This window comes from Myxine glutinosa, chromosome 11, assembly GCF_964187855.1.
Source record: "Myxine glutinosa chromosome 11, kmMyxGlut1.1, whole genome shotgun sequence".
NCBI lineage: Eukaryota > Metazoa > Chordata > Myxini > Myxiniformes > Myxinidae > Myxine > Myxine glutinosa.
In genome coordinates, this window is record NC_136271.1 from 89591599 (window position 1) to 89618400 (window position 26802).

At 45.2% G+C, this 26802-nt stretch overlaps 1 protein-coding gene across 1 annotated transcript in view; it reads left to right on the forward strand.

Annotated features, from left to right (window-relative positions):
• Positions 1-26802, forward strand: part of LOC137436175 (contactin-1) — a 202195-nt gene that overhangs the window by 136783 nt on the left and 38610 nt on the right. The window contains exons 14-21 of the mRNA XM_078786860.1: positions 3449-3651; positions 4890-5010; positions 5498-5656; positions 5919-6065; positions 11786-11856; positions 18807-19041; positions 19177-19292; positions 22026-22200. Coding sequence (XP_078642986.1) covers positions 3449-3651; positions 4890-5010; positions 5498-5656; positions 5919-6065; positions 11786-11856; positions 18807-19041; positions 19177-19292; positions 22026-22200 — 1227 coding nt within the window. The remainder of the gene's footprint in view (positions 1-3448; positions 3652-4889; positions 5011-5497; positions 5657-5918; positions 6066-11785; positions 11857-18806; positions 19042-19176; positions 19293-22025; positions 22201-26802) is intronic.

Here is a 26802-nt window from a genome sequence, read left to right on the forward strand (position 1 = left end):
CATACTGATCAGATCAAGCATTGTACGTGTCGAATTATGACGTCATAATTAAGGCACTGATGACATCACCATCAACATATCTTATTCCCCATGGTGAGTAATTCACAATGAGCCATGTTTCAATTTTTTTCTTTGAGCGGTTTGGGAGATAGAGGTGTAAAGTTTTTCCAAGATGGCGTCTGTACCACGTGACCTATGACGTCATAATTATGAATAAAAAATTTATACAGGCGGAGGCGCTTCTATGGTAAAATTTCGTGTCAATCGGACCAACGGTTGCCGGGAAAATGTATTTTTAAAATGCAGACACGTACGGCACACACACGTACAGCACACGGCACACGGCACACATACCACACGAATGCTTAACCCCGCTTTTCGCTTTGTGAACGCAGGGTAAAAATGGGTGTTTGGGTGTGATAAAACACCCCTTTTGAAGATCATTAACTGGCTTATTTAATTAAAACAAAAACAGGCTTTATCCATGGTCTGCTTTATCCCTGCTTTTTCGGCCTGCTCAAAACCACTTGCCTTGGAACAGGCTGCAACGGTTCCTACATAATTATGTGCTCAACATTTATTTTTTCACTTTCCTTATTCATGTCAATGAACGTCTGATCTTCATACATACAGTCGTGGCCAAACATATTGGCACCCTTTCACTTTTTTTCAAATAATGCACAATTTCTTCCAGGAAATTGTTGAAATTAAAAAAGATTTTGGTTTCCACATACGGTATGTATCTTTGGTTTTCAGTGGAACAAAACAAAAAAAGCTGAAAATTTTACAAAATATTAGCTTATTCCACACAGAAATCCTAAAATGGCCCGGGCAATATTATTGGCACCTTTTAAAAGTTGTTAGAAATAATTAGATTTCAAGCAGGTGATTCTCCTTTACTTTGGAATTGAACTCACCTATGGTGAGTTTCAGGCGCCTGCAATATAAAAATGACTCATTAAACCAGTTTGAATAGAGAAAAGGAGTCATTGTGCTGTTTTGTGTCACTGTGTGTACCGCAATGAGCATGGAGAAAAGAAAGAAAACCAGAGAATTGTCTGAAGAGGTCAGACACAATATTGTAGCCAAGCATGGACAATCTCTAGGCTAGAAGTCCATCTCCAGAGACCTTGATGTTCCTGTGTCCGCCATATGCAATGTTATCGGGAAGTTTAAGGCCCATGGCACTGAAGCCAACCTCCCTGGACGTGGCTACAAGAGAAATCTTGATCAAAGATTGCAGCGAAGGATTGTTCGATTGGTGGAGAAAGAACCTCGATCAACTGCCAACCAGATTCAACCTGACCTTCAGACACAAGGTACGACAGTTTCAACTCCCACCATCCGTCACCACCTCAATGAAAGGGGGTTATATGGTAGGAGACCCAGGAGGACACTACTGCTGAGAGAGAGAGCCATAAGAAAGCCCGACTGGAGTTTTCCAAAACACACCTGAACAAGCCAAAATCCTCCTGGGAGAATGTCCTCTGGACAGATGAGACCAAATTAGAGCTTTTTGGTAAAGCACATCACCTATATGTTTACAGAAAACAAAATGAAGCCTTCAAGGAAAAGAACATCTTCCCTACTGTCAAACATGGAGGAGGTTCAATGATGTTTTGGGATTGCTGTGCTGCCTCTGGCACTGGGTGCCTTGAATGTGTACATGGCATCATGAAATCGGGAGATTACTAAGGCATTTTAGAGCACAATGTTGAACCCAGTGTCAGAAAGGTGGGTCTCCGTCAAAGGTCATGGGTCTTACAGCAGGACAATGACCCCAAACACACTTCAAAAAGCACCCAGGAATGGTTCAAGACAAAACGCTGGACTGTTCTGAAGTGGCCAGCAATGAGTCCAGATCTAAATCCCATTGAACACCTGTGGGGAGATCTGAAAACAGCAGTTGGGAGAAGGCACCCTTCAAATCTTGGAGAACTGGAGCAGTTTGCACAGGAAGAGTGGGGAAAACTGCCAGTAGAGAGGTGAAGGAAGCTCATTCATGGCTATAGGAAGCGCTTGACTGCAGTTATTTTGTCCAAAGGCAGTGCGTCCAAATATTAAGTCCAGGGTGTCAATAATTTTGTCAGTGCCATTTCCCCTTTTATTTTCTGATTTAAAAGGATATATTAAGTTCTAAATCAAAAACAAAGGTTCTGTAATATTAACAGTGAAATAAGGAATTGTGGAGACAAAACACTTTTGTCAATTTCAACTTATTTTTAGAGAAAATTGTGAGTTATTGAAAAAAGTGCAAGAGTGTCAATATTTGTGGCCACGACTGTACGAATCGCTGTATATAATGTTTGTAGAAATCGTGTTTGATGACTTAGTGGAGAAGTTCCTTTGGCGAAAATGTAGTTTTTCTTTCCAATGGCCCCGCACCCTCATTGTAACTACGATTCATTTTCTGTTTTCATTTATGGTAGTCGCAAAAGTAGATTAAGAATCGGTGGAAAAAAAACAAAGGCTGTGAAGATACGTTCAGTTTTGAAGGATTTACTACGAGTGCAATGCGTAAATGTTTCTCGTGCTCTTCGTATAGGCCTTGCCTCTCTTGCCTTCCCATCCTCTCCTCCTCCCCTGCACTCCCCCTTCCCCTTCCCTCATCCCACTCTCTAACGTCTCATTCCACCTCCCCTCCCCCTCCCTTACCCCATCCCATCTCCCCTCCCTCTCCCCTTCTCCGCTCCCCTCCACTCACCTCCCTGCCTCTCCCTCTCCCCCCGCCCTCCCCCAACCTCTCTCAATATTCCCATCACGAAGTGACTCTGTGTTGCCCAGCATTGCCGGATACATTTGCTCGACATCAATAAAGCTCATGCTTGATTGTCTACAACAGATCAGTCTACATTGGGTAAAGGCAGTGTGCTCATGCGTTCATACAGGCAGTTTGCTTCCACAGTCTCTGCTGATAAACAAGTGAGCAATATCCATGTTTCTGGGTGCAATTGGTGCTTCTTCGAGCGTACCCGTCACCTGCTGCTGATCTCGTGGGAGTCTTTCACGGGACATTGAAACGTGTTGGAAATTATGTTTGGAAGTGATCTTTGATATCATTTAATATAAATTGCTAATTTGAAAAACATATATGTATATATAGGAATGCAAGAAGCATGCCTGCTTTCAGGAATGCATACCCATTGTCATTGATACACTAATGTTAGTCATATATGGATAAACATCGGTGTTGTGTTCTTATTCAAATTGCAAGTTCATCGATCTTGCATGATCCTGTCACATGGGTAAGCGGTATATTTTATGTAAAAAATTTTTTTTAATGTAAAGTAATGTAAAATATAAAGACCTGACACTCTGGACCTCTAGAAACATCACATATTAAGTGTGGTCAAATGCTGGCTCTCAGAGTGTGTGGGTGTGATATATATAGTCAATTCATTATATTCCACCTCTCCCCCACCGCCTTCCAACCTCTCCCTGTTTGCAGGCCCAACATTAATCACAGAGCATCCCCAGAACTCTAGTGCGGATGTTGGTGGGAAGGTCACACTTCGATGCAAAGCATGGCATGATCCTAGCTTGGGAATTAGCTTTGTATGGATGCTTAATGGCTGGTTCTATGGGGAAGGCGATAAGCCACACAGACGCCATGAGAAAACCAGGACAGGCCACTACAGAAAGGGCAAACGGGTATGGATCTTTAGCCTAAAAATGCATTCTTATGGATTCAATTGATTGGTTGTATGAAATGTCAGCTCGTTCACTTGAATTTGTCATGGAGTTTAAGCCATGTAGTAGTTTGCATGTGTTGGCATAATTTTCGTGAAAGCCAAGCTTTTATTATTTGTAGTGGTCTTGTACAATTATTGCATACTAGGCGAAAGCACCCGGCGTTGCCCGGGTTCTTTTTGAATGAATTTACTACTATAATTCAGCTTTTACTTGCGGTCGTAGAAGATTGACTACGATAATTCAGCTCAGCTTTTAATTGCGAAATGGGCCCAGCCCGACCGAAGCGGCCTCGACCGGCCTCGCCACCTAGCCTATAACCTTCCCGGGGCCCATCCCGACATTTTCGGTTCTTTTTGAATGAATTTACTACTATAATTCAGCTTTTACTCGCGGCCGTAGACGATTGACTACTACAATTCAGCTCAGCTTTCAATTGTGAAATGGGCCCAGCTCGGCCGAGGTGGGCCTCGACCGGACTCGCCACCTAGCCTATAACCTTCTCTGGGCCTGTCCCGACATTTTTGGTTCTTTTTGAATGAATTTACTACCATAATTCAGCTTTTACTCGTGGCCGTAGAAGATTGACTACTATTATTCAGCTCAGCTTTTAATTGCGAAATGGGCCTGGCCCGGCCGAAGGGGCCTCAACCGGCCTCGCCACCTTGCCTAAAACCTTCCCGGGGCCCGTCCCGACATTTTTTGTATTAGAGGTTTCTTCCTATCTTTCACCGTTCAGGAGATAAGCTTGCGCAGACAGACAAACAAACAAACAAACAAAAACTTTCTTTTATAATATAGAGAGAGATAACTGTGATATTACTGAAGAAATGTAATTTTCTTTACGGATAGCATGTGAAGATCTCAGGTGTTATCGTTAGCACAGTCATGGTGTACTGGATTACACCTCTCCCAATATGGTGTTCCTTGAGGCTGAGAAAACGATCCATTAATTTTGCTTCAGATATACTTCTTCACCATTCTTGTTGCCCATCCAATTTAACTTCTGCTTCTTTGGACCATTGAATACACATTTGAAGGGATTTTTTTCAAAATGCTAACACTGTTAAAAATGCTGTTTTCAAATTGATGACCCTAGAGCCTTTTCATTCACCCTTTCCATAATTATTTTCCAATATTTGATGCATAATCCATGTCTGTCAAGAAATTGTTATAATTTATAATATTATTATTACCAGGAAAAAAGTTCTGGGGATTTAACCATCACAAATGTGGAGCTGCGTCACGCAGGTGTTTACACCTGTTTGGCAAGAACCATGGCAGATGAAAAGGCAGCGTCGGCACGTCTTCTTGTGCGAGGTATCTGAAGTCTTCTTTTAACTTCTGTCTTTAGCATTAATCAATGTATTCCTTACATAGAGGAAGAATAAGTTAGGATGGTGCTTAACCAGAGAGGTAGACAATGAGTGGAAATTGGAGGTTGGGAGAAACGACGCGAGCCTTAGTGAAACATGCGACCATCCTTATATACATATAATATGTGCAGCCCCCTTTGGCGACATGTCCCCAAAGTGCTTCGAAAACCTGTGGCCCCTTATCCTCGCTTTTATCTTTCTTAATCCCATTCTCGTTTTTCTCTCTTTTGAGGCAACGTAGTATTTACTGTGAAAACCTCAACAGACCATAAGCCGTGTGGCATTTGTAGGAGTTAATTTTTTATAATTTAGTTAGTGATAAAACTTCCACTTCTTTACGTTCATTTGAGAGTTCATGTAACATGAAGGGATAACGTTTTCATGCACTTTGATTTTGGAACTCTCAATTATTTTTGGTATGTGCCATTCAGGTCCACCAGAACCTCCCATAAACGTAACAATTGACTCGATTGCATCTTCATCTGCAACAATCTCCTGGCAACCTGGCAGTGACAACCACAGTCCTGTCATGAAGTACACTGTGCAGGCCCGAAGTGATATCAGACCCAACTGGACGGAGGTTGATATGGGTATGGATGACACAGCAAATCATTATTTATTTTATTTTTGTATCACCACCTTTTCTGCTTAACACCACCTTGCTCCATTGTCAATTTGGGAAGGTGTTTTAATTACCAGCATTCAATTCAAACCGACTGTAATATGTACGACATTACATCCTGTTTCCTCAGCAAACATGACATATCACATCTCGGTCGGATACTTGATTTTTGTTGATTTTTTTTTTGTGCTTGCTTACTTGCGTATTTTTTTCTACTTACCACCATGCAGACAATATCATCGAGGGGGATTCGTCACAGGTCACGATCGACAACTTGAAGCCATGGTTGGAGTATCAGTTTCGTGTGAAGGCAACAAATGTGTTGGGAATGGGAGAAGCCAGTCTTCCATCCAAACTACAGCGAACCTCTGCTGCCCGTGAGGCACTCTTTGTCTTTATTGACAAAGCATACTTCTCACACTCTTTTCACACATTGAGAACCTTACAAGCATCGTCACCATTGCCATCATCGTCGATGTATTCACCACTTGCTTGGGGAACACCATTTCCACAGCAGAAAATTCATCCTCCCTATTCCATTGCGTGACCTCACTGTTGGCAAAATTGCCCTCAGTCGGGACAGGAAGTTACATTTGGCCCCATCACATGCACTCAATACCTTCCCTTTTTCAAAACTCACCATGAGATCTTTATCATCCAAAACTGATTGTTGGTAAATGGGACAGCTCCCTTAACGTCCCCTCCAAATGATGGTACACCCTATTGATGCAAGGTGCTGCCTGAGAATCAACTGGTTGACATTTTAGAGTAGGACTCGGGATTGAACTCATACTAGCAGCTGAAGATGATTCACCTAACTCTGAGCTGTATTGTCACAAGTTAACCAACGCAACACTTAATGTGAACAGAAATGGATAGTTTGCAATTTGTTGGCACAACAACTTATTTAATTATCATGTTGTTCTAGTAGACTCTCCTGACATCAGAGGTGCTGGGAATCCAAGTCACAGGGTTTATTTGGAGCAGATAGAGGGAAGAGGTTGGAGAAAAAGGTAAAAAGAAAAACTTTTTTAGTATTGGATCATCAGATGAAGTCTTCTGCTTCTTCATAGTTTCTCATTTGTGTCCAAAACAGTGTGTTAGGTATGATGATACATGGTCATGAGGATTTGATGTCAGAAGCGATGATGGATTCCATGACCTTGCTGATAATTGGGAGCACTCTGATTGGTCTGTAGTTGCAAGGATCTGTTTTTGCACCTTTCTTGTGTAAAGCAGAAATGTTGGCTGATTTCCAAGAGGATGGGAGATGACCTTGAGCAAAAGAGAGGGTGAAAAGAACAGAGAGAGGGTGAGATAGAGCGGCAGAGCAGGATTTTAGGACCCGTGGGCTGATGCCGTCTGGTCCAGTTGCAGAATCAGAGTCGAAGTTTGACAGAAACTTCTCCACCTCGTCAGGAGAGAAGGACACAGAGTCCAGGAGCAGTTTGGTTCGACTGGGTAAGGTGGGAACAGAGAGAGATGGGTTTGGGACACAAGATTTTGAGGCAAACACAGAGTTGAGGCATTCGGCTTTGTCACATGCGTTGTCAGCTGTGTATCCATTTGAGGTAAGGGAGGTGATGGAGGGGAAACAAACACCAGAAACAGATTTGACCAGACTCCACCAGGATTTGGAAGAGGGAGACAGATAAGAGAGTTCAATCTTGAGTGTGGAGCGATAGTGTTTCCTGGCTCTCCTGAGGGTAGACACACACTTGTTCTGGGCTTTGTGAAAGGAACTGAGATTGCCTTCAGTTGGATTAGCCTTCCAAGAGGCATAGGCAAGTTGTTTCAGGGCAACTGTTTCACCACAAGATTCAGTGTACCATGGACGGGAGGAAGGGTATGACAACTGAAGACCCAACCCTGGTGTTGGGCTAGCGGCTAGGGTGCCGGCTTAGGATCCTAGGATCTTGGGTTCGAATCCCGGTCGATCGCTGAATTAATGCCAGGGGGGTTGACTCAGCCTGTCATCCTTCCGAGGTCGGCAAATTGAGTACCAGTTCACTGGTAATTCCCTGTTGGTCGTTAAAGGCGGCAAAAAGGGTTGGCGTCAGGAAGGGCATCCGGCCGTAAAACATTGCTTCAAAAAGGGGACCGAAAAACAACAACAACCATGGTCCCCGAAAAAGGCCAACCCCGGCTTGCGGGGAAAAATGGCCTCTAAAGGTGGTTTTTTTTTTTTGTATGACAACTGAAGACGAGATGGGATAAATCTGAGCATGAGAGAGAGCAGTTTGCTTTGGATGAATTCCAAGGAAGACTTGATATCAGAGGCAGTAGAGATGGGAGACCAGTCAAGATGATTGATGGCTGCTTGCAGACCGTGCCTGTCGGCCTGAGTGAAATGCCAGACTCGTCAACACTGAGGAGGCTCTCTGAGAATGGCCAGAGAGATATCCACTTTAACAAGCACATGATCAGAATAACTGATTGGAGCAGAATAAGAGCAGCAGACATTTGCAGGGAAGTTTGTCATAACCAAGTCGAGAAGAGAAGATGCTCCCTTGACTGAGATCCGGGTCGGGAAATTGAGATATTTTCAAGGCAACCTGGGCCACCTTGTCACACATCCTCCTTCTTTCTGTCCCACACACTGCAAGCCAAGCAAGAAATGCAGAAAAGGAACTGCCAATATATCCTCTGCACCCCACCTCAAATGGCTGACAAGAAACTCGCCAACCCTTCTCCCGACACTCTGCCTCCAGCTCACTGTACTTTCCTCGCTTCCTCTCGTGCACCTCCTCCATGTTCTCTTCCCAAGGTACAGACAATTCCCCTAAGATGACCTGTCTTGTTGCACCTGACCAAATGACAATGCCAGGCCACAACCTTGTCACACAGATCCCCTCTGGGAATACCAATTGTGGCTTTAGGTCTGCCACCACCTGCCGATCACAAGCATCTGACAGCCCTCTTGCTTTCCACCTCCTCTTTCCACCTCTTACCACTTGGCCCTCTTTGACAAACCACACCTCTCCCCCATCGGTCTCCTTCTCCACTCTTCTCTCTCTCGATCTCATCACCTCTTTTTGCACCTTCTGCACTACCACGCCCAGCACCTGATCATGCCGCCACTTGTATCTTCCTGCTGCCAATGCTACTGAGCACTCAGTGCAAAATCAAGATTGGTTGAAATTGTAAATTTTGTGCGAGGTACACATATTGGAGTGATCATGGATTGCTCACACACACGCACACACACATACACACGTGCACGCATGCACATGCACATGCACGCGCACACACACACACACACACACACATACACACACACACAGACACACACGCACACACACACACATGCGCGCACACACACACATGCGCGCATACACACACACACGCACGCACACACACACGCACATACACACACACACATGCACACACACACACACACACACACACACACACACACACACACACACACACACACACACACACACAGTGATTGCGAGCAAAGTGACTTCTATATTGCTAGGAAACATCAGTGTTGTGATGGGATACCATAGCCATGCCATTTATAAGTCGCCAAAGTTGGTTTAGTCTGTATATGTTCTCCTTTCCATTTCAAATTGGCTTAAAATGGCCGTTAATATGAAAAGCATGGATGCTAGTTAATTTCTGGCTGGTTACTTAGGAAGATTACATTTTCTGCGATGGGTACTAATCTCAAATGTTTCACATATTTTTTCAGTATACTGTATACCAAAGGTTTCATGCTTCCATCAAAAAGAGTACCTGTGCTTTGCTGAGAACAAAACCGTCCCGATGGATCAGGGCCCCGCTCACTACGGAGCGCGATATTTCGATTTTTGTGTAGTCGTCGTCGTTGTCATCGGTCGACTGAAATGAGCTGTGGTGATCTACTACAATCTACTAAGAACACTAGTTCCTTAAGGGAGCGCCAAGGGAGTTTTTTTTCTCCCGGACAAGTTGTGCATCTTCTGGGAGTTTGATTTATTATTTAGCGATGAAATCCAGTTTTCAAGTTATTTTGTCAAGCAATTTATCCTATTACTAGTAAAAAGCCTGTCAAATATTACAGTTTGGAGCAGTTTATTTGATGGTGAGTGTGCCAAAGTCTGAAGACTCTGCCTAATCTCAGGTGTGCTTATATCTTCTTTATTTATTACACATCCTACGGATGTATGAGAACACTCGTTTTACTCTGCACGGATTACACATCAAGTGCAGTGAATTTCACCTCTTTGTGTCATGTATTTATTGCTATTTTTTTGAAAAGCTTCTTTACACCGCCCTTGAGGCTCGGTTTGCAAGCCACCGTCTACAATTCCAATAGAAGAGACATTATTACTCTTTTGTGTAAAATGTTTTTCGAGTTTGTTTTATCCTTAAAAATAGATCGTAATGAACACACATTCATGCTAAAAGATTGGTCTTTAAAACCTACCCTTACGAAGGGGGACAAACATCTGTACAAACACACAAACCGATATTGTGTTTTATATGGTAGATATAATAATCCCCAGATAAAGTTAAAATCCCCAGATAGTTTTCATACAGAGATTCTCCTATCTTCTTTTCTTCTTCTTCTTCTTCTCTTCTTCGTCTTCTTGTTCTTCTTCTTCTTCTACCTCGTCTTCCTCTTCTTCTATATAAAAAACCACCGTTTAGAGGCCATTTTTCCCCGCAAAGCGGGGGTTGGCCATTTTCGGGGACGTGGTTGTTGTTGTTTTTTGGTCTCCTTTTTGAAGCAATTGTTTTACGGCCGGATGCCCTTCCTGCCGCCAACCCTGTTTGTCGCCTTTTTACGACACACAGGGAATTACCAGTGAACTGGTACTCAATTAGCCGACCTCGGAAGGATGACAGGCTGAGTCAACCCCCCTGGCGTTAATTCAGCGATCGACCGGGATTCGAACCCAGGATCCTTGGATCCTAAGCTGGCACCCTAGCCGCTAGCCCAGCACCGCTAGCCCAACTTCTATATAATACACAAAATTAGAAATTTCAAATTATCTTATTCAAACCATGCAGGCACGTTGATTTTTCAATGGGTGACTACTAGTACTGATATAAATCCACCTCCAGTCCTGTTATTTTATACCAAATAAATACCTCCTGCTTCTTCTTCATAGTACTCCTTATCTCACTGCTCAACCATCCTGGCATCTTTCTGTCTCCAGTTTTACACCTCACTGGAATAATATATACTCTTCACCCTACACATTTGCTCCTGGAAGGTTACCTATTTCTCTGATGCTGATTGTCCTCTTGTTAGCTTCTCCCAATCTACATCACCCAGCTCTATCCTCATACCCTCAAGGTTTGCCTTCCTGAAATCTAATAGCCTTACTCTACTATCCCGACCTCTAACTCTCAATAGAATCGTTGAACACACTAAGTTATGGTCACTTGATCCTAAATGCTCCACTACCTGCACTTTATCCACCATATTGGGATCATTACCTCCAAGGAGGTATAACACTGCATTCCCCCTCTTAGGCTTATCTACAAAATATGTTAAGAATTAATCCTGGACTAGATCCAGGAAATCCTCATCTGATCCTCCCTTTCCTTGTTCTTGGACCCAATCTATCCCTGGAAAGTCAAAATCCCCCATAATCAATGTTCCTTACTCCCAGATATTGGATCATTCCTAGCTCCTCTTCCATCACACCTGGAGCCCTATAAACATCCTACTAGTATCTTACTGTTTTTACAATCTCTGATCTCCACCCATACAGAATCCTCAACATTAATTCCCTCAATGCAATGCTGTTTTACCCAGATTGCTTCACCTCCTGCAAACACTGCTTCCTTACTCCCAGATCCGGTTGCCCACATTCCATTTAGAACATGGCCATTCATTTTAACATTTGCCCGAGATGGCATTTTTCACGTATCTTACAAATGTGTACACAAATAATATTGTGATGTGCATGAATATTATTGGCTAATACAGTATGGTGACAGTTTCCTGTCAAGGTTATGCACAGGTATAATAAACAACAGGTGCAAGTTAAATTTGAACCATAATATTTTGCTGCATTGACGAAAAGTTTTCAAATATTTATTTGTTCCCCCCCCCCCCCCCCCCCCACCCCTCTCTTTCCATTTATTATTCCTCCAGCCCCAAAGGTGTCTCCATTGGGATTGTCTGGAGGGGGAGGAAAACCGGGACAATTAGTCATCACCTGGACAGTACGTAAGATAAAGATGAAGTTCAAGAAAATACATGATCAAGTACACGATGTTTTGGCTTCTTGTGTTAGACAAGTTTCCAACCTTTTTACGTGTATCTCTGTCTTTATCAGAGATAGGTACAAAGGGAGGTGTTCATGGAAGGGGATATTGAGACAATTAAGAAGGTCCATGGTCTTCTTGGTTTTCTCTCCACCCTTTTTCTCCAGCATTTTCCACATAACTTTAGCTTCTCTCTTGGATCTTATTATAGGTTACTCTATTATTTTTATGCCTCCGCCAACGAAGTCGCCGGAGGCATTATGTTTTCAGGTTGTCCGTCCGGTTGTCCGTCCGTCCGTCATACGTTTTCGTTACCGTGATAACTTGAGAACGGCTAAAGGGATCTTAGTCAAACTTGGTGCAGGTATGTATAATGAGGTAAAGATGAACTGATTGGATTTTGGGGTCATGAGGTCAAAGGCCAAAGGTCAGAGGTCATGTTAGGCAAAAATACTGTTACCACGATAACTTGTGAACCAGTGATGGGATTCTGACCAAATTTGGTACACTTATGTAGAATGAGGTAAAGATGAACTGATTAGATTTTGGGGTCAAGAGGTCAAAGTCAGTAATCGGTCTCTAACTTCAGAACGGCTGAAGTCATCGAATTAAAACTTGGTACAGGTATGTATAATGTTGTAAAGCTTAAGTGATTATATTTTGGGGGCATAGGTCAAAGGTCAAATCTGTAATAGGTCTCTTAACTTGAGAATGGCGAAAGGGATGTAATTCAAACATGGTACAGATATGTACAATGATGTAAAGATAAAATGATTCGATTTTGGGGGTCCCGAGGTCAAAGGTCAGAGGTCATGTCAGGTAAAAATGTGATAACTTGGGCACAGATGAATGGATTTAAATCAACTTGATATATTATAATGATGTAATAATGTGGGTGGAGGCATATCAGTCGACGTCATGACGTCGAAGAGTGCCATTCTAGTTCCCATCTGAAACCATTGAGCATGATGCAATTTAATCAGGTTCTAATGCCGTATACTCCATGGGGTTTCCCTTTCTCTGCTAATGTCCTTGTAATTCAGGAAAAAGTGCACTGAAGCCTCCCAGAGTAATTTGTCCTGCTTGTGATTTATGTAAGAGCTCCACCATGAGCCTTATATACAAGAACAACAACAGGCATCTTAAAGGCCATTTTCCCTGCTAGAGCAGGGGTTAGCCTTGCGATCCCCATGACAATCTTCTCCATTTTGCCCTATTTTCTGCATCTCCCCTTGTTAACCCCCTTGCCCGCATTTCTTCTTCGACCATCTTTAGCCAAGTCTTTCTTGGTCTTCCCCGTCCTCTACTTCCTTTGACATTCATTTCCATCACTCTTCTCAACCAGTCACTTTCATCCTTCCTCAACACATGACCAAACCATCTCAACCTGTTTCTCTTCACAGCATCCATCACAGGCTCTATTCCCATCATCTTTCGCAATTCATCATTTGTCTTCCTCTCTCTCAACGATACTCCGCACATCCACCGAACCATTCGCATTTCCACCCTTTCCAGCCTTCGTTGCTGCTCTACGTTCATTACCCATGTCTCGCTCCCATAAATCGTAACATTTCTCACACATGCAGCATACACCTTTCCCTTCAGCTTCAACGACACTCCCCTCCTCGTCAGCACGCCACTCAGTTCCCGAAACGTCTTCCATGCACATCTCACTCCAGCAACCGTTGCCGAGTCTGATCCACCTTCTCCATTCAGCATGTCTCCTAGGTAACAAAATGTTTTCACACCTTCCACCTTCACGCCGTCTCCAAGATCCAACTCAACATTTCCTCCATCTGCGGCTCCCTCTGTGCACACCTTACACTTGAATGCAGCTGCCACACTGATTAATGACCCTCTCAGACCACTACATTTTTGATGAACCCACTCAGCGCACATTGTACATTGAATTGAGTTCACTCCAATCACCGTTGTGTCCCGGAGGTGCCCCCTATCTCGCCTACGCACCATCAGGTAGTCAACGGTTGTCGTCAACCCACCTGACGTGTATGTAACAAGCTTATTATCCTCTTTCTGGAACTGAGTATTACAAATCAACAAACCAACTCCATCAGCAAACTCCAAAATCCTTTCACCTTCTCCATTCCTCACACCATATCCGTAACCCCCATGAACTCCCTCAAAACCGTCCATACTCCTTCCCACATGTCAATTTAGGTCTCCTCCTACCACAACAACTTCCTCATCTTTCACGTTTTTGATCAGCTTCTCTATCGCACACCAGAACCTGTCCTTCTCTTCATCGCTCCGACCAACCTGCGGAGCATATCCCGAGATGACGTTCACCAAGAGCTTTCCAATCATCATTTTCACCATCATCAACCTATCACTCACTCCAGTCACACTCACCACACTGTCTACAAATTCCTCAGAAAACAGGACACCAACACCATTCACGCCCTCCGGGCACCCTTGCCACACAAACTTGTATTTCTGTCTCTGCCTACCCTTCACCATTCTCACACCACTTCCCTTCCATCTCGTCTCCTGCACACAACATATGTCCACTCTTCTTCTGACCAATACTTCCACCACTTCTCCTGATCTCCCTCCATTCCATGTCAGCCTTATATCACTGTAAATAATAATATTAATAATAATAATAATAATAACAATAAAGTATTCATTAAAATGTTCTGTTTGTCGGGTAGGGGCATAGACAGGTTGTAAAACCATATGTCGCTTCATATTATACAAGGTATAGACACCAGGGTATAGACATATACAAGGTATAGACACCCGTTTATGTTCGCATAGTTTATAGTATTTTTCTCCCCTGTAAAGAGGACCTGTATATAGGGTAAGTCATCCTTTTTTTTGTGTGCTGCTGGGAGACGGTGTGTAGCCTGAAGTGCCCAGGAAAAGGGACTTGTCCCTTTGTTTCCCATTTCAAACCTGACAGAAGTCGGGCGAGAGAGGCTAGTTCACATTGTGGTGTGCCTTTACAGAGCCTCCCTCTCCCTCTCCCTATGGAGATTTAGGACCACTCGTTATTATCAATCTCACCTGGTTCCATGCGAATGCTCATTGTTTGTTGCGTTTACGTGGATTTTAGTTTCTCTGTTCAATTAAGTGTTCTTTATTCATTAAATTTGGCTTTGTGTCCGGGATTCCCATTCCCTTTGTCTTGTTCTTCATTAAAGTGTTTATTTACTTGTCTATAAGCCCACGTGTGTGTCTGCCTGCCATACTTCCCATGTGTTCCCATTGGGTAATTATTGGGGGTCTAAATTGGGCTATTTACCCGAATGAATCACTGACGTAGATGAGACCAGGTTTGAGGAATGAATGGTTTCTTTGCTCAGGTGCATTTATTGCACGAATTTGGCCTTAAGCTGGCCATCTTCGAAGCATACAACCTCAGCGTGCCCTGCCTTTATGCCGGCTGTGATTGAGCGGTTGAATTGGTGGCAGTATAAGCTCTAATAATAACCCAACACTTGCTAATTTCACCTCGCTTCGGCCAAACAGTATCAGAGATCCAGGTTATCGTCTTCTATTTTGTTATTCCTGGAGCATTTTAAAATACATATTTGTGTTCACCTCCTTCATTTTAGCACAAATACATTTTCTCTTGCCGCAGCCATAAATGTGAATAAACGTGTTCTTCATGCCAGCTATCTGATGTTATCAGATTAAAATTTAATTATCCAAAGCAGGAATTTCAATCTCGATGATGGAAGCAAAAGACCCATTAGTGATTTCTTTAGAGCTTGTAATAATATTTCATGATTGCTTTTGTACCATTTTTCATTCTGAGGAAATGGATTTTTAAATATGATTAAAGTGTACTGATGTGGTAGTAAAAATACATCCATGGCCCAGACCAGATCCCCATCTTGCACAAATCCTGTGTCACTTCGCATTTCTTTCTGGGAACAACAGACTCGCTGGTTATATTTCGCTAATGAAAGACATGATTGTTTGTGGCCTCTCACATACGAAAAGGGAGCAAACTTGTAGAAAGTTAACAGTTTTGTTCATTATTTATTTAATAATTGCAATCCTCTGCTGGAAGAGCTAGAAGAGGAAGAGATAAAAGGATTCCATTGAATGCAGCAATTTAGCTACGAGAGTAGAGGAAGTCAGTAAGTCATGTGTGGAGTTGGCATTGAATGCCATGGGCAAACAGTTTGGAGAGCAAGGTGGGATGCCACATACAGCTATACTCTGTAGGTATTTGAAGACAAAGAAGAAGAATCTTGTATATTGTTACGGATGATCGCCTTGGGGTGGATTACAAGGAGAGGTCTTGCAATCGACTTCCCCGATAGTGATCCTGAAGCTGCCACTCCACAGATAATTCCGAGGTGCGATGGGTTGACAACCACAGATGCTTGATTTAGGTGGTGTGCAGTGACCAAATCCCGTTTTACCATCCCGGTAAATTAAACCGCCCCCCAAATGGGGGTACTGTGCTTCCCAAACCGCAACCAATTTCAGGATACGACCCATCGACTGATGGGTTTACGCATTGGCTTCTGACTACTTGTCAGAATCAGCTAGGTTGAAGTCCCTGATTGCAGCATACTATGTTTAACCAATGGAGACAGGCAACCGGACAGTTTAGAAGGAAGTATTAGTCACAAGGTATGTATTTACAGGCCAAGCAAAAGTCACACATGTAAAAGCCTTATCTAAGCACAGAAGCCCCTTTGATAATCACTTAACACGAATAACTCAGGTGCCACTTTTATTCCAGGAAAAGAAGATGACCTAGATAGAAAGTGAGAGTGATGGGGAATGTTATCGACCCGACCCTGACACACACATGAACCGGTTGGTTCACATGTTACCAAACTGGGTGGGCAATATTTGTGTGTTTGAAGAGATGCAAAGTGTGAGATACTACATAACATGTAAGTTGGGTCCTAAAAAGGACCTTTGTCGCTTCTGTTGATTGTTCTGGCGTTCAAAGGGAACGAGGGTGATATGGATTAGGAGAATGTCTGTAGGAGCATGGTCTTGTGGCAACAGCATCCAGAAGCTCTTCATTTCTTTCTCGGTCCCTCGCTCTGCTTTGGACTGCCCCTCTCTTAGCTTCAGGCCCCTCCGATGTCCTTATTATTGCTCCCAGATGCGGTCATTCACATCTCCAATCTCAACTTCAGCCTTTTATAGGCATGCCTGTCACCAACAACAGCCACGTGCCCCATAATCCAAACGCTCTCATTGGCTGTATCCTGTGATCCTTCGGCTCTCATTGGTTGTCTCCTGTGATCTGTCGGCTCCCATTGGTTGTCTTCTGTGATTCGTCAGCTCCCATTGGTTGTTACCTGTGATCTGTCGGCTCCCATTGGTTGTCTTCTGTGATTCGTCAGCTCCTATTGGTCAGCTCAGAAGTCCCCGGTGTCATTGCTTTGCCCGGGAATCAATTCTTCCTTCGAATAACGTTGCCAATTATATTATTTTGTGGTTTTCTCCTAATAGCATCACCATTTTCTCCCGACATGCTTGCATTTCTTGCTGTGATGTGGCGTCATTGGTTTTGTGGGAATTGGGTTGTGTAAAGTGTTGTGCAAGTGTTTTAGATGTGTTAGACAGTTAGAGAGAACGATAAAGAGGATGAGAAAGAACAATGGGGCTAACACTGCTACGAACACTACGCATATTTCTCCCCTAATGAATGTTGGTCTCCCAGGTTTGCCGAAACAAAATACTACCACGTAAATATTTGATTGTTCTATGTGATTTGGTATGCGACACCTCAGGGGTTACCAAAATGCATCATGATATATTGCGAATCGTGGTGTCTGTCCGTGCATTTGTCAGTCTCTCGTTTATGGCGGCCAGTTCCCACGCTGTATTTAAATATCTGCTGATTGGTTATTTTGCATTTTCATTTCACTTTTGTTGATGTGTTATGGTCAGTCTCTTTATCGTCCCTTCCAGTAATCTTTAAAATCAACATGAACATCGAGATTAAAAGTAGATTTAAGACAGATCTTCATGGAGTAACACACAATTTAAAATAGATACAGTGTACAGTATTTTTCCCTCTTTTTAAACCAATCAAACCTCCGCTGCCCAATGTTGCACCAGCATTTCGCGATGGGTGGTAAAAGTAGCTCAGAGCTTTGGCTCTGAGTGAAACCAAGAGTGCAACACAATTAACCTTTGTAAAGTCCATGAAATAATTTAAATTGATAGACTACCTGAAACTTTTCCCCTCACTGGGGTCTAGGGTCTTATCCTTTTTTCGGAATACATTGTAAATAAACATTATAATTTTAAGAAACATTTTCCCATCTTTCCGGCTTTCTTGTGCGACCAACCACCAGCTTTGGCTTGCATTGGGCGATCTATAGGGGATCGTAAATGGTAATAGTAATTCTGAAAGCAGTATCGTGAATTCTAAATCGTTTTGGTCCTTCGCAGGGTCCTGTGGACCTCCCGCTCAGAGCACCCACATTCGTTGAGACTCTGAACGTGACGGTATCCACACTCGTCTTTCAACTGTCTATCCTGGGTTTAAAATGTTCACCTATAAACTGTAATCCTGATGTTTCGCAGGCTGGGCGAGGCTTCATTTTGTGTGCCTTCCCTTGGAGAGACGTTAAACGGGATGTCCTGTCTGCCAGCATTATTTGGGGCACGTTAAATATCGCATTGTCTTTCACGGAAAATAGGTCAGTAATCGCCAGGATCCTGAACAAATTCCAAATTCCTGCTACGTTCAGTCTTCATCAGGGCTGGCCAGCCAGTTGTGAAGGAGTTAGGCTAAAACGTTCCCTTGTTGACCCCACAAGATGGTGGGAATATGTAATATGAGTAGTAGTAGTCGTCGTAATCGTAGTTCGTTGAAGCTTTGCTGTTGTCTTCAACATAAATGGATTGAAAAAGAGAACTGAAAACCTTTTGTCTTTCCCTGTCCTCAACCCTTTTAGCTTCTGCCACTAGAGGAGCATGCTGGCCCATCTGTGGGGTATTTAATATACTACCGTTCTAATGAGACACATCCTTGGAGAAAAATCGAGATATTGGACGTGAAGGAGGGAAAGCACATTGTATACAATGCAAGTGAGGAGCTGTACAAGCCCTTTGAAGTAAAAATTGCACCTTTCAACTCCGAAGGCATGGGTCCCTTCAGTCATATCGACATTATATACTCTGCGGAGGAAGGTAATGCATTCATTTGCTTATTTTGGACTGGTTGCTCACTGGTTCCCTTACTCATTGCTCTCTCAACATTTTTTTCAACACGGGATTGTTTTAAACTCTGCAGTCTTTCTCTCTGTGTTTGATTTGACTGTGCAGAGCCAAACGTAGCTCCACAGGAAGTGAAAGCAACAGCAATTTCTGCAAAGGAGGTGGAAGTGTGCTGGGCACCGGTGGCTGCAGAAAATGTCAGTGGACAAATCCAAGGTTATGAGGCAAGTTTGTGATACAAACCATTTCAAGGGTTATTATCTATTATTACATAATGTTTGCCCTCCCAGAAAAAATAATCATTGTTGCCATAACGTACCATAATTTTTATACACAAGATTAGGGCTCTTTGAAGAGCGAAGGGATATAGTGGAGCAGTGTGGCCACAATGAGACCCAATAAGCAAGGGGATGAACAAACTTTCAAAGTGTAGAGAGGAAGGGAGGAAATACAGTAATCTGTAAGTAAGAGGGTTGCGGTTTAAAGAATAATCTAGAACGGCACTCAGTAGACAGCATACCTCCGCCAGGTGAACGGTTTACATTTTGTATCCCAGAGTAGACCAGAAAATCACAATACAGAATCACATTTAATCAAAATCATCCGTCCACAACTTTTTGAGATATCCTGCTTTGTATCGTTTTTGACCCCATCACTCAATGGTGAAGAATCACTTTTAAAAAATTCTACTTGCTAGATCCGAATCCGGATCTTCACCAAAATTGAAGCGATTCTTCCTTGTCACATACACCCGAAAGACACAAAATATCCCAAAGACCATTAAAAGACCTTTAAACACCTAAAAGACTCCAAATACCTCAAAGACCCAAAGACCATTAAATATCCTGAAGACCCAAAATACCTAAAGGACACAAAAGACCCCAAGGATTCCGAAGACCCAAAGGAAGAGTAATTATGCCTCTTACATTGGAAGTGTAGACGGTGGCTTGCAAATTGAGCCTCAAGGTCGGTGTACAGAAGCGGTATTTTAAAATCACAATAAATACAAGGTACAGGGAGGTGAAATTCGCTGCACGTGATGTGCAATTCGCGCAGAATAAAACGAGTGTTCATTTACGTCTGTATGGTGTCTAATAAATAAAGATGATATAAGCACCTTCTGACACTAGGCCCAGACTTCAGACTTTGGTATGCTCACGCGGCTGTACCATCAAAAACTGTTCCAACCCGTCATTTTTGACGGTTTTATACTAGTTGCTATATATATGTATATGACATAATAAATGGAAAACTTCAAGTGTAAAGGATACCATGTAGCTCAACATACAGCCACTTTGCATAAAATGTTATATCAAACCCGGCATCATACATGTCCCTGTGAACCTTGTCGAATAAGTTCACAACGCACTGCGACAGACCATGGAAAAGACCATTATGTGGAAAACCATTAACCTGATAAAATTGTGGTCCAATCATATTATCGAATGAGGTAAAAGTGCACCTTGGAATTCCATACAGTGGGACACTGACCTGTAAATGCACAAACTCACATGTTTGCTCCATGGAACAATCTGATATCACTTCACATGATTGGTGCACAAGATAAGGTGCATTGGGAAAGATTCCTCCATATGGTAGGAAATGAATAGTATGGAATATTAGCGTTTGAGGTTGCCTACTGCGTACCCAGATAAAGATCGTGTCAGATCAACCACGGAGGTATGAAGTTGGCACCTACTTACAGGTACTGTGATGGCAGCACTTTCCACCACTATAGATCACATGACACAGCACTGCTGTGATATTTAACCGTTTTCTTATTGGTGCCATGGCTCATTGAAGAGTGCAACAACAGAGGGAAAGGTTTAAGAGCTAGAAAGTGGAATGAAGGAGAAACAGGAGGACAAGAATGCATGGAAGCACCACAGTACGAGGAGAGCAGTTGCAGGTGAAATGCGGGGAAGGTCTCGGTGATTGTAGGAAAGTTCGGAGACCTGAAAGAAATACGGTCCTGGATGAAAGAATGCAAAAATGTTTAAACATTTAACTTAAAGTACAATATGCAAGCCACAAAGGAAACCTTTCCTTCTCAGCTTTTGTGTCCTTGCTGCAGACTTTGTTGAGGTCCCTAAATCATTCTCGTTATGAGAGCAGGGAAAACTCTTATTCTTCAGGAGGGTGAGAAACACCTGGAGTGTATCAAGGGAATTTCCCCTTTAGGCATCTGATTGAGCATGTTGGGGGTCCTTCAAAGGCCTGTCAGATTAGAGCAAAGATGCTGGTCTCTCACCCTGGTACTGTTGCAGTGACGTGTATAGTAACTGCCAGCCGCAGGAAGTGCCCACTTCCTCGTACACAAGCTTAGTATTGGTTGACAGTGTATGTCACATGCAGTACATACACTGCATGTGAATGTGCATCCAAGTCATTCAAACTGGTGCTTGTTCAGCTTGCGTGTTGCTTGGGGGAACCTTAAATCACCAGTCAAGAAGGAATACTCCCATGTGACAACGAGCCGCTCACCTCAGCAGCCTTAGAATGAACAGTCAAGGAGTGAACTTCCTATGTTGTTTGAAGTGTCCCTGTTATTGTTTAAGATCCCCCTACTTTAAGACTCCCCCACCCTTCGCACTTGCCCTGGCCAAGTCCAACATCATTGGTTCCTTCATGCTGCAGATTTGAGTGGCGGTAATAGTAGGGTAAACATATTGGATTTTCACAAAAGAGGACATAGAGGACAATATATGTATGTATGTATGTATGTATGTATGTATGCATGTATGTATGTATGTATGTATATATGTACGTAATTAAACTTTCTTTGCTCCTTAATGTAATGTTGAGACTATCTTGTTAAACACCAGTGCATTTCATCAACCACTACATTCATCAACCTGCTCGGCAACATGGTCACAATATTAAAACGAATGCATAGCCCATTACTTGATTACTGCACCTGACTTTGGATTGTTGGATTTTCCTGACATCGTGTGTAGGTGCACTGGCAGACGGATAAAGGAAGCAAAGGATCAGACAAGCAAGAGCAGGGCCACTCCTTCATCATTTCTGAACTCCTGCCAAACACACAGTACATTGTGGACGTCCGTGTGTACAACAAGGCAGGCGTTGGTCCACCGAGCCAATCAACCAGCATCATTACCAAGAAAGCACGTATGTTGGGTAGAATGCTTGCCTTTTAAGTTGGACATATACTGTCCAAATTTTACCCAATTTGTCTGAAACATGTGCTTTTGCATCATGTGTAACAATGTTAGCCAGTGTATGCATTATGTTGTGGTTGTGTGCTCAAAAAAAAGATTATATTTGGTCATGACATAGCTCTGTCTTCCAACAAACGTTTTTTTTTTGCTCTGTCCTCCACCAAACGTTTTTTTTTTTTTGCTCTGTCTTCCACCAAACTTTTTTTGTTTTGCTCTGTCCTCCAGCAAACGTTTTTTTTTTTTTTTGCTCTGTCCTCCAGCAAACGTTTTTGTTTTTTTTTGCTCTGTCCTCCACCAAACTTTTTTTGTTTCCTCTGTCTTCCACCAAACTTTGAAGCTACATACAGTCGGTAGTGAGGAAGCAACAGCTGTGGAGGATCAAGGTGGTGGTGGGAGAGCGCGTCACCACCCAGCACAATCCTGTGGGGGACTCAACGCACATGTGGGAGTCACAGAACTGGGTGAAGTGGAATGTTTTGGTAAACTTGGATAGGGAAATGAAGAATAGAGAGGGTGAGAGCTGGTGGAGAGAAATCGTTTAGCCATAATTGGTTTGTTGTTCAAGAAGAGGGACAACCGCAAAATTACTTACAGGAGTGGGCATCACAAAAAAGGAACTGGATTTGTTGGTAGTTAGGAAGCAACAGCTGTGGAGGATCAAGGTGGTGGTGGGAGAGCGTGTCACCACCCAGCACAATCCTGTGGTGTTTGCTGCATGCATGTATAAAAGGAAGGAAGTTAAGATCAGGGGATGGAAGAGGATAAAGTGGGGAAAGTGCAGAGACCTCACTGCAGAGTACAAGGAGATGGTGAGGGCCAAGTATGAGAAACTTAGTGAAGAAGCCAAAGGTTTGGAGGTGGAGTGGAAGAAGTACAGAGAGGCGTTTAGGGCAATTGTGGAAGTTTAATGTGGAAAAACATCAGGAAAGGAAGGGTGCATTGCCAAGGAGTAGAAACCGGGTATGGTGATCAGAGGAAGTAGTGAAGGTAGTCGTTGAGAATGAGGTTTGAAAGAGGATAGAGAAGATGAAGGATAGAGTGTGACAACCTGATGCAGGGAAGTTGCTCTTGTATGGGCAAAATAAAAAGGCAACAAGGAGAGCTGTGGATAAGGCAAGGCAGCAAAGCAGATTTAAGGCAGCAAGAGCTGTACTGTCTTTCCCTCGCGGTCCCTCTGTACTGTCTTTCCCTCGCGGTCCCTCTGTACTCTCTTTCCCTCGCGGTCCCTCTGTACTGTCTTTCCCTCGCGGTCCCTCTGTACTGTCTTTCCCTCGCGGTCCCTCTGTACTCTCTTTCCCTCGCGGTCCCTCTGTACTGTCTTTCCCTCGCGGTCCCTCTGTACTCTCTTTCCCTCGCGGTCCCCCTGTGCTGTCTTTCCCTCGCGGTGCCCCTGTGCTGTCTTTCCCTCGCGGTCCCCCTGTACTGTCTTTCCCTCGCGGTCCCTCTGTACTCTCTTTCCCTCGCGGTCCCTCTGTACTGTCTTTCCCTCGCGGTCCCTCTGTACTCTCTTTCCCTCGCGGTCCCCTTGTGCTGTCTTTCCCTCGCGGTGCCCCTGTGCTGTCTTTCCCTCGCGGTCCCCCTGTACTGTCTTTCCCTCGTGGTCCCTCTGTACTGTCTTTCCCTCGCGGTCCCTCTGTACTCTCTTTCCCTCGCGGTCCCTCTGTACTGTCTTTCCCTCGCGGTCCCTCTGTACTGTCTTTCCCTCGCGGTCCCTCTGTACTCTCTTTCCCTCGCGGTCCCTCTGTACTGTCTTTCCCTCGCGGTCCCTCTGTACTCTCTTTCCCTCACGGTCCCACTGTGCTGTCTTTCCCTCGCAGTCCCCCTGTGCTGTCTTTCCCTCGCGGTGCTCCTGTGCTGTCTTTCCCTCGCGGTCCCCCTGTACTGTCTTTCCCTCGCGGTCCCTCTGTACTGTCTTTCCCTCGCGGTCCCTCTGTACTGTCTTTCCCTCGCGGTCCCTCTGTACTGTCTTTCCCTCGCGGTCCCTCTGTACTCTCTTTCCCTCGCAGTCCCTCTGTACTGTCTTTCCCTCGCGGTCCCTCTGTACTCTCTTTCCCTCGCGGTCCCTCTTTGCTGTCTTTCCCTCGCGGTCCCTCTGTGCTGTCTTTCCCTCGCGGTCCCTCTGTACTGTCTTTCCCTCGCGGTCCCAACTGTACTGTCTTTCCCTCGCGGTCCCTCTGTACTGTCTTTCCCTCGCAGTCCCTCTGTACTGTCTTTCCCTCGTGGTACCAACTGTACTGTCTTTCCCTCGCGGTCCCTCTGTGCTGTATTTCCCTCACGGTCCCTCTGTGCTGTCTTTCCCTCGCGGTCCCAACTGTACTGTCTTTCCCTCGTGGTACCAACTGTACTGTCTTTCCCTCGCGGTCCCTCTGTGCTGTCTTTCCCTCGCGGTCCCTCTGTGCTGTCTTTCCCTCGCGGTCCCAACTGTACTGTCTTTCCCTCGCGGTCCCTCTGTACTGTCTTTCCCTCGCAGTCCCTCTGTACTGTCTTTCCCTCGTGGTACCAACTGTACTGTCTTTCCCTCGCGGTCCCTCTGTGCTGTCTTTCCCTTGCGGTCCCTCTGTGCTGTCTTTCCCTCACGGTCCCCCTGTGCTGTCTTTCCCTCGTGGTCCCCCTGTGCTGTCTTTCCCTCACGGTCCCCCTGTGCTGTCTTTCCCTCGCGGTCCCTCTGTGCTGTCTTTCCCTCGCGGTCCCTCTGTGCTGTCTTTCCCTCCCGGTCCCTCTGTGCTGTCTTTCCCTCGCGGTCCCTCTGTGCTGTCTTTCCCTCGCGGTCCCTCTGTACTGTCTTTCCCTCGCGGTCCCAACTGTACTGTCTTTCCCTCGCGGTCCCTCTGTACTGTCTTTCCCTCGCGGTCCCTCTGTGCTGTCTTTCCCTCGCGGTCCCTCTGTACTGTCTTTCCCTCTCGGTTCCAACTGTACTGTCTTTCCCTCGCGGTCCCTTTGTGCTGTCTTTTCCTCGCGGTCCCTCTGTGCTGTCTTTCCCTCGCGATCCCTCTGTGCTGTCTTTCCCTCGCGGTCCCCCTGTGCTGTCTTTCCCTCGCGGTCCCTCTGTGCTGTCTTTCCCTCGCGGTCCCCCTGTGCTGTCTTTCCCTCGCGGTGCCCCTGTGCTGTCTTTCCCTCGCGGTCCCCCTGTACTGTCTTTCCCTCGCGGGTCCACTGTGCTGTCTTTCCCTCTTGGTGCCCCTGTGCTGTCTTTCCCTCGCGGTCCCTCTGTGCTGTCTTTCCCTCGCGGTCCCTCTGTGCTGTCTTTCCCTCGCGGTCCCACTGTGCTGTCTTTCCCTCGCTGTCCCACTGTGCTGTCTTTCTCTCACGGTCCCCCTGTGCTGTCTTTCCCTCACGGTCCCTCTGTGCTGTCTTTTCCTCGCGGTCCCTCTGTGCTGTCTTTCCCTCCCGGTCCCTCTGTGCTGTCTTTCCCTCGCGGTCCCTCTGTGCTGTCTTTCCCTCGCGGTCCCTCTGTACTGTCTTTCCCTCACGGTCCCAACTGTACTGTCTTTCCCTCGCGGTCCCTCTGTGCTGTCTTTCCCTCGCGGTCCCTCTGTGCTGTCTTTCCCTCGCGGTCCCTCTGTACTGTCTTTCCCTCGCGGTCCCAACTGTACTGTCTTTCCCTCGCGGTCCCTCTGTACTGTCTTTCCCTCGCAGTCCCTCTGTACTGTCTTTCCCTCGTGGTACCAACTGTACTGTCTTTCCCTCGCGGTCCCTCTGTGCTGTCTTTCCCTCGCGGTCCCTCTGTGCTGTCTTTCCCTCGCGGTCCCTCTGTGCTGTCTTTCCCTCGCGGTCCCTCTGTACTGTCTTTCCCTCGCGGTCCCAACTGTACTGTCTTTCCCTCGCGGTCCCTCTGTGCTGTCTTTCCCTCGCGGTCCCTCTGTGCTGTCTTTCCCTCGCGGTCCCTCTGTACTGTCTTTCCCTCGCGGTCCCAACTGTACTGTCTTTCCCTCGCGGTCCCTCTGTACTGTCTTTCCCTCGCAGTCCCTCTGTACTGTCTTTCCCTCGTGGTACCAACTGTGCTGTCTTTCCCTCATGGTCCCCCTGTGCTGTCTTTCCCTCGTGGTCCCCCTGTGCTGTCTTTCCCTCACGGTCCCCCTGTGCTGTCTTTCCCTCGCGGTCCCTCTGTACTGTCTTTCCCTCGCGGTCCCACTGTGCTGTCTTTCCCTCGCAGTCCCACTGTGCTGTCTTTCCCTCGCGGTCCCTTTGTGCTGTCTTTCCTTCGCGGTCCCACTGTGCTGTCTTTCCCCCATGGTCCCACTGTACTGTCTTTCCCTCGCGGTCCCTCTGTGCTGTCTTTCCCTCGCGGTCCCACTGTGCTGTCTTTCCCTCGCGGTCCCACTGTGCTGTCTTTCCCTCGCGGTCCCCCTGTGCTGTCTTTCCCTCGCGGTCCCCCTGTACTGTCTTTCCCTCGCGGGTCCACTGTGCTGTCTTTCCCTCTTGGTGCCCCTGTGCTGTCTTTCCCTCGCGGTCCCTCTGTGCTGTCTTTCCCTCGCGGTCCCACTGTGCTGTCTTTCCCTCGCTGTCCCACTGTGCTGTCTTTCTCTCACGGTCCCCCTGTGCTGTCTTTCCC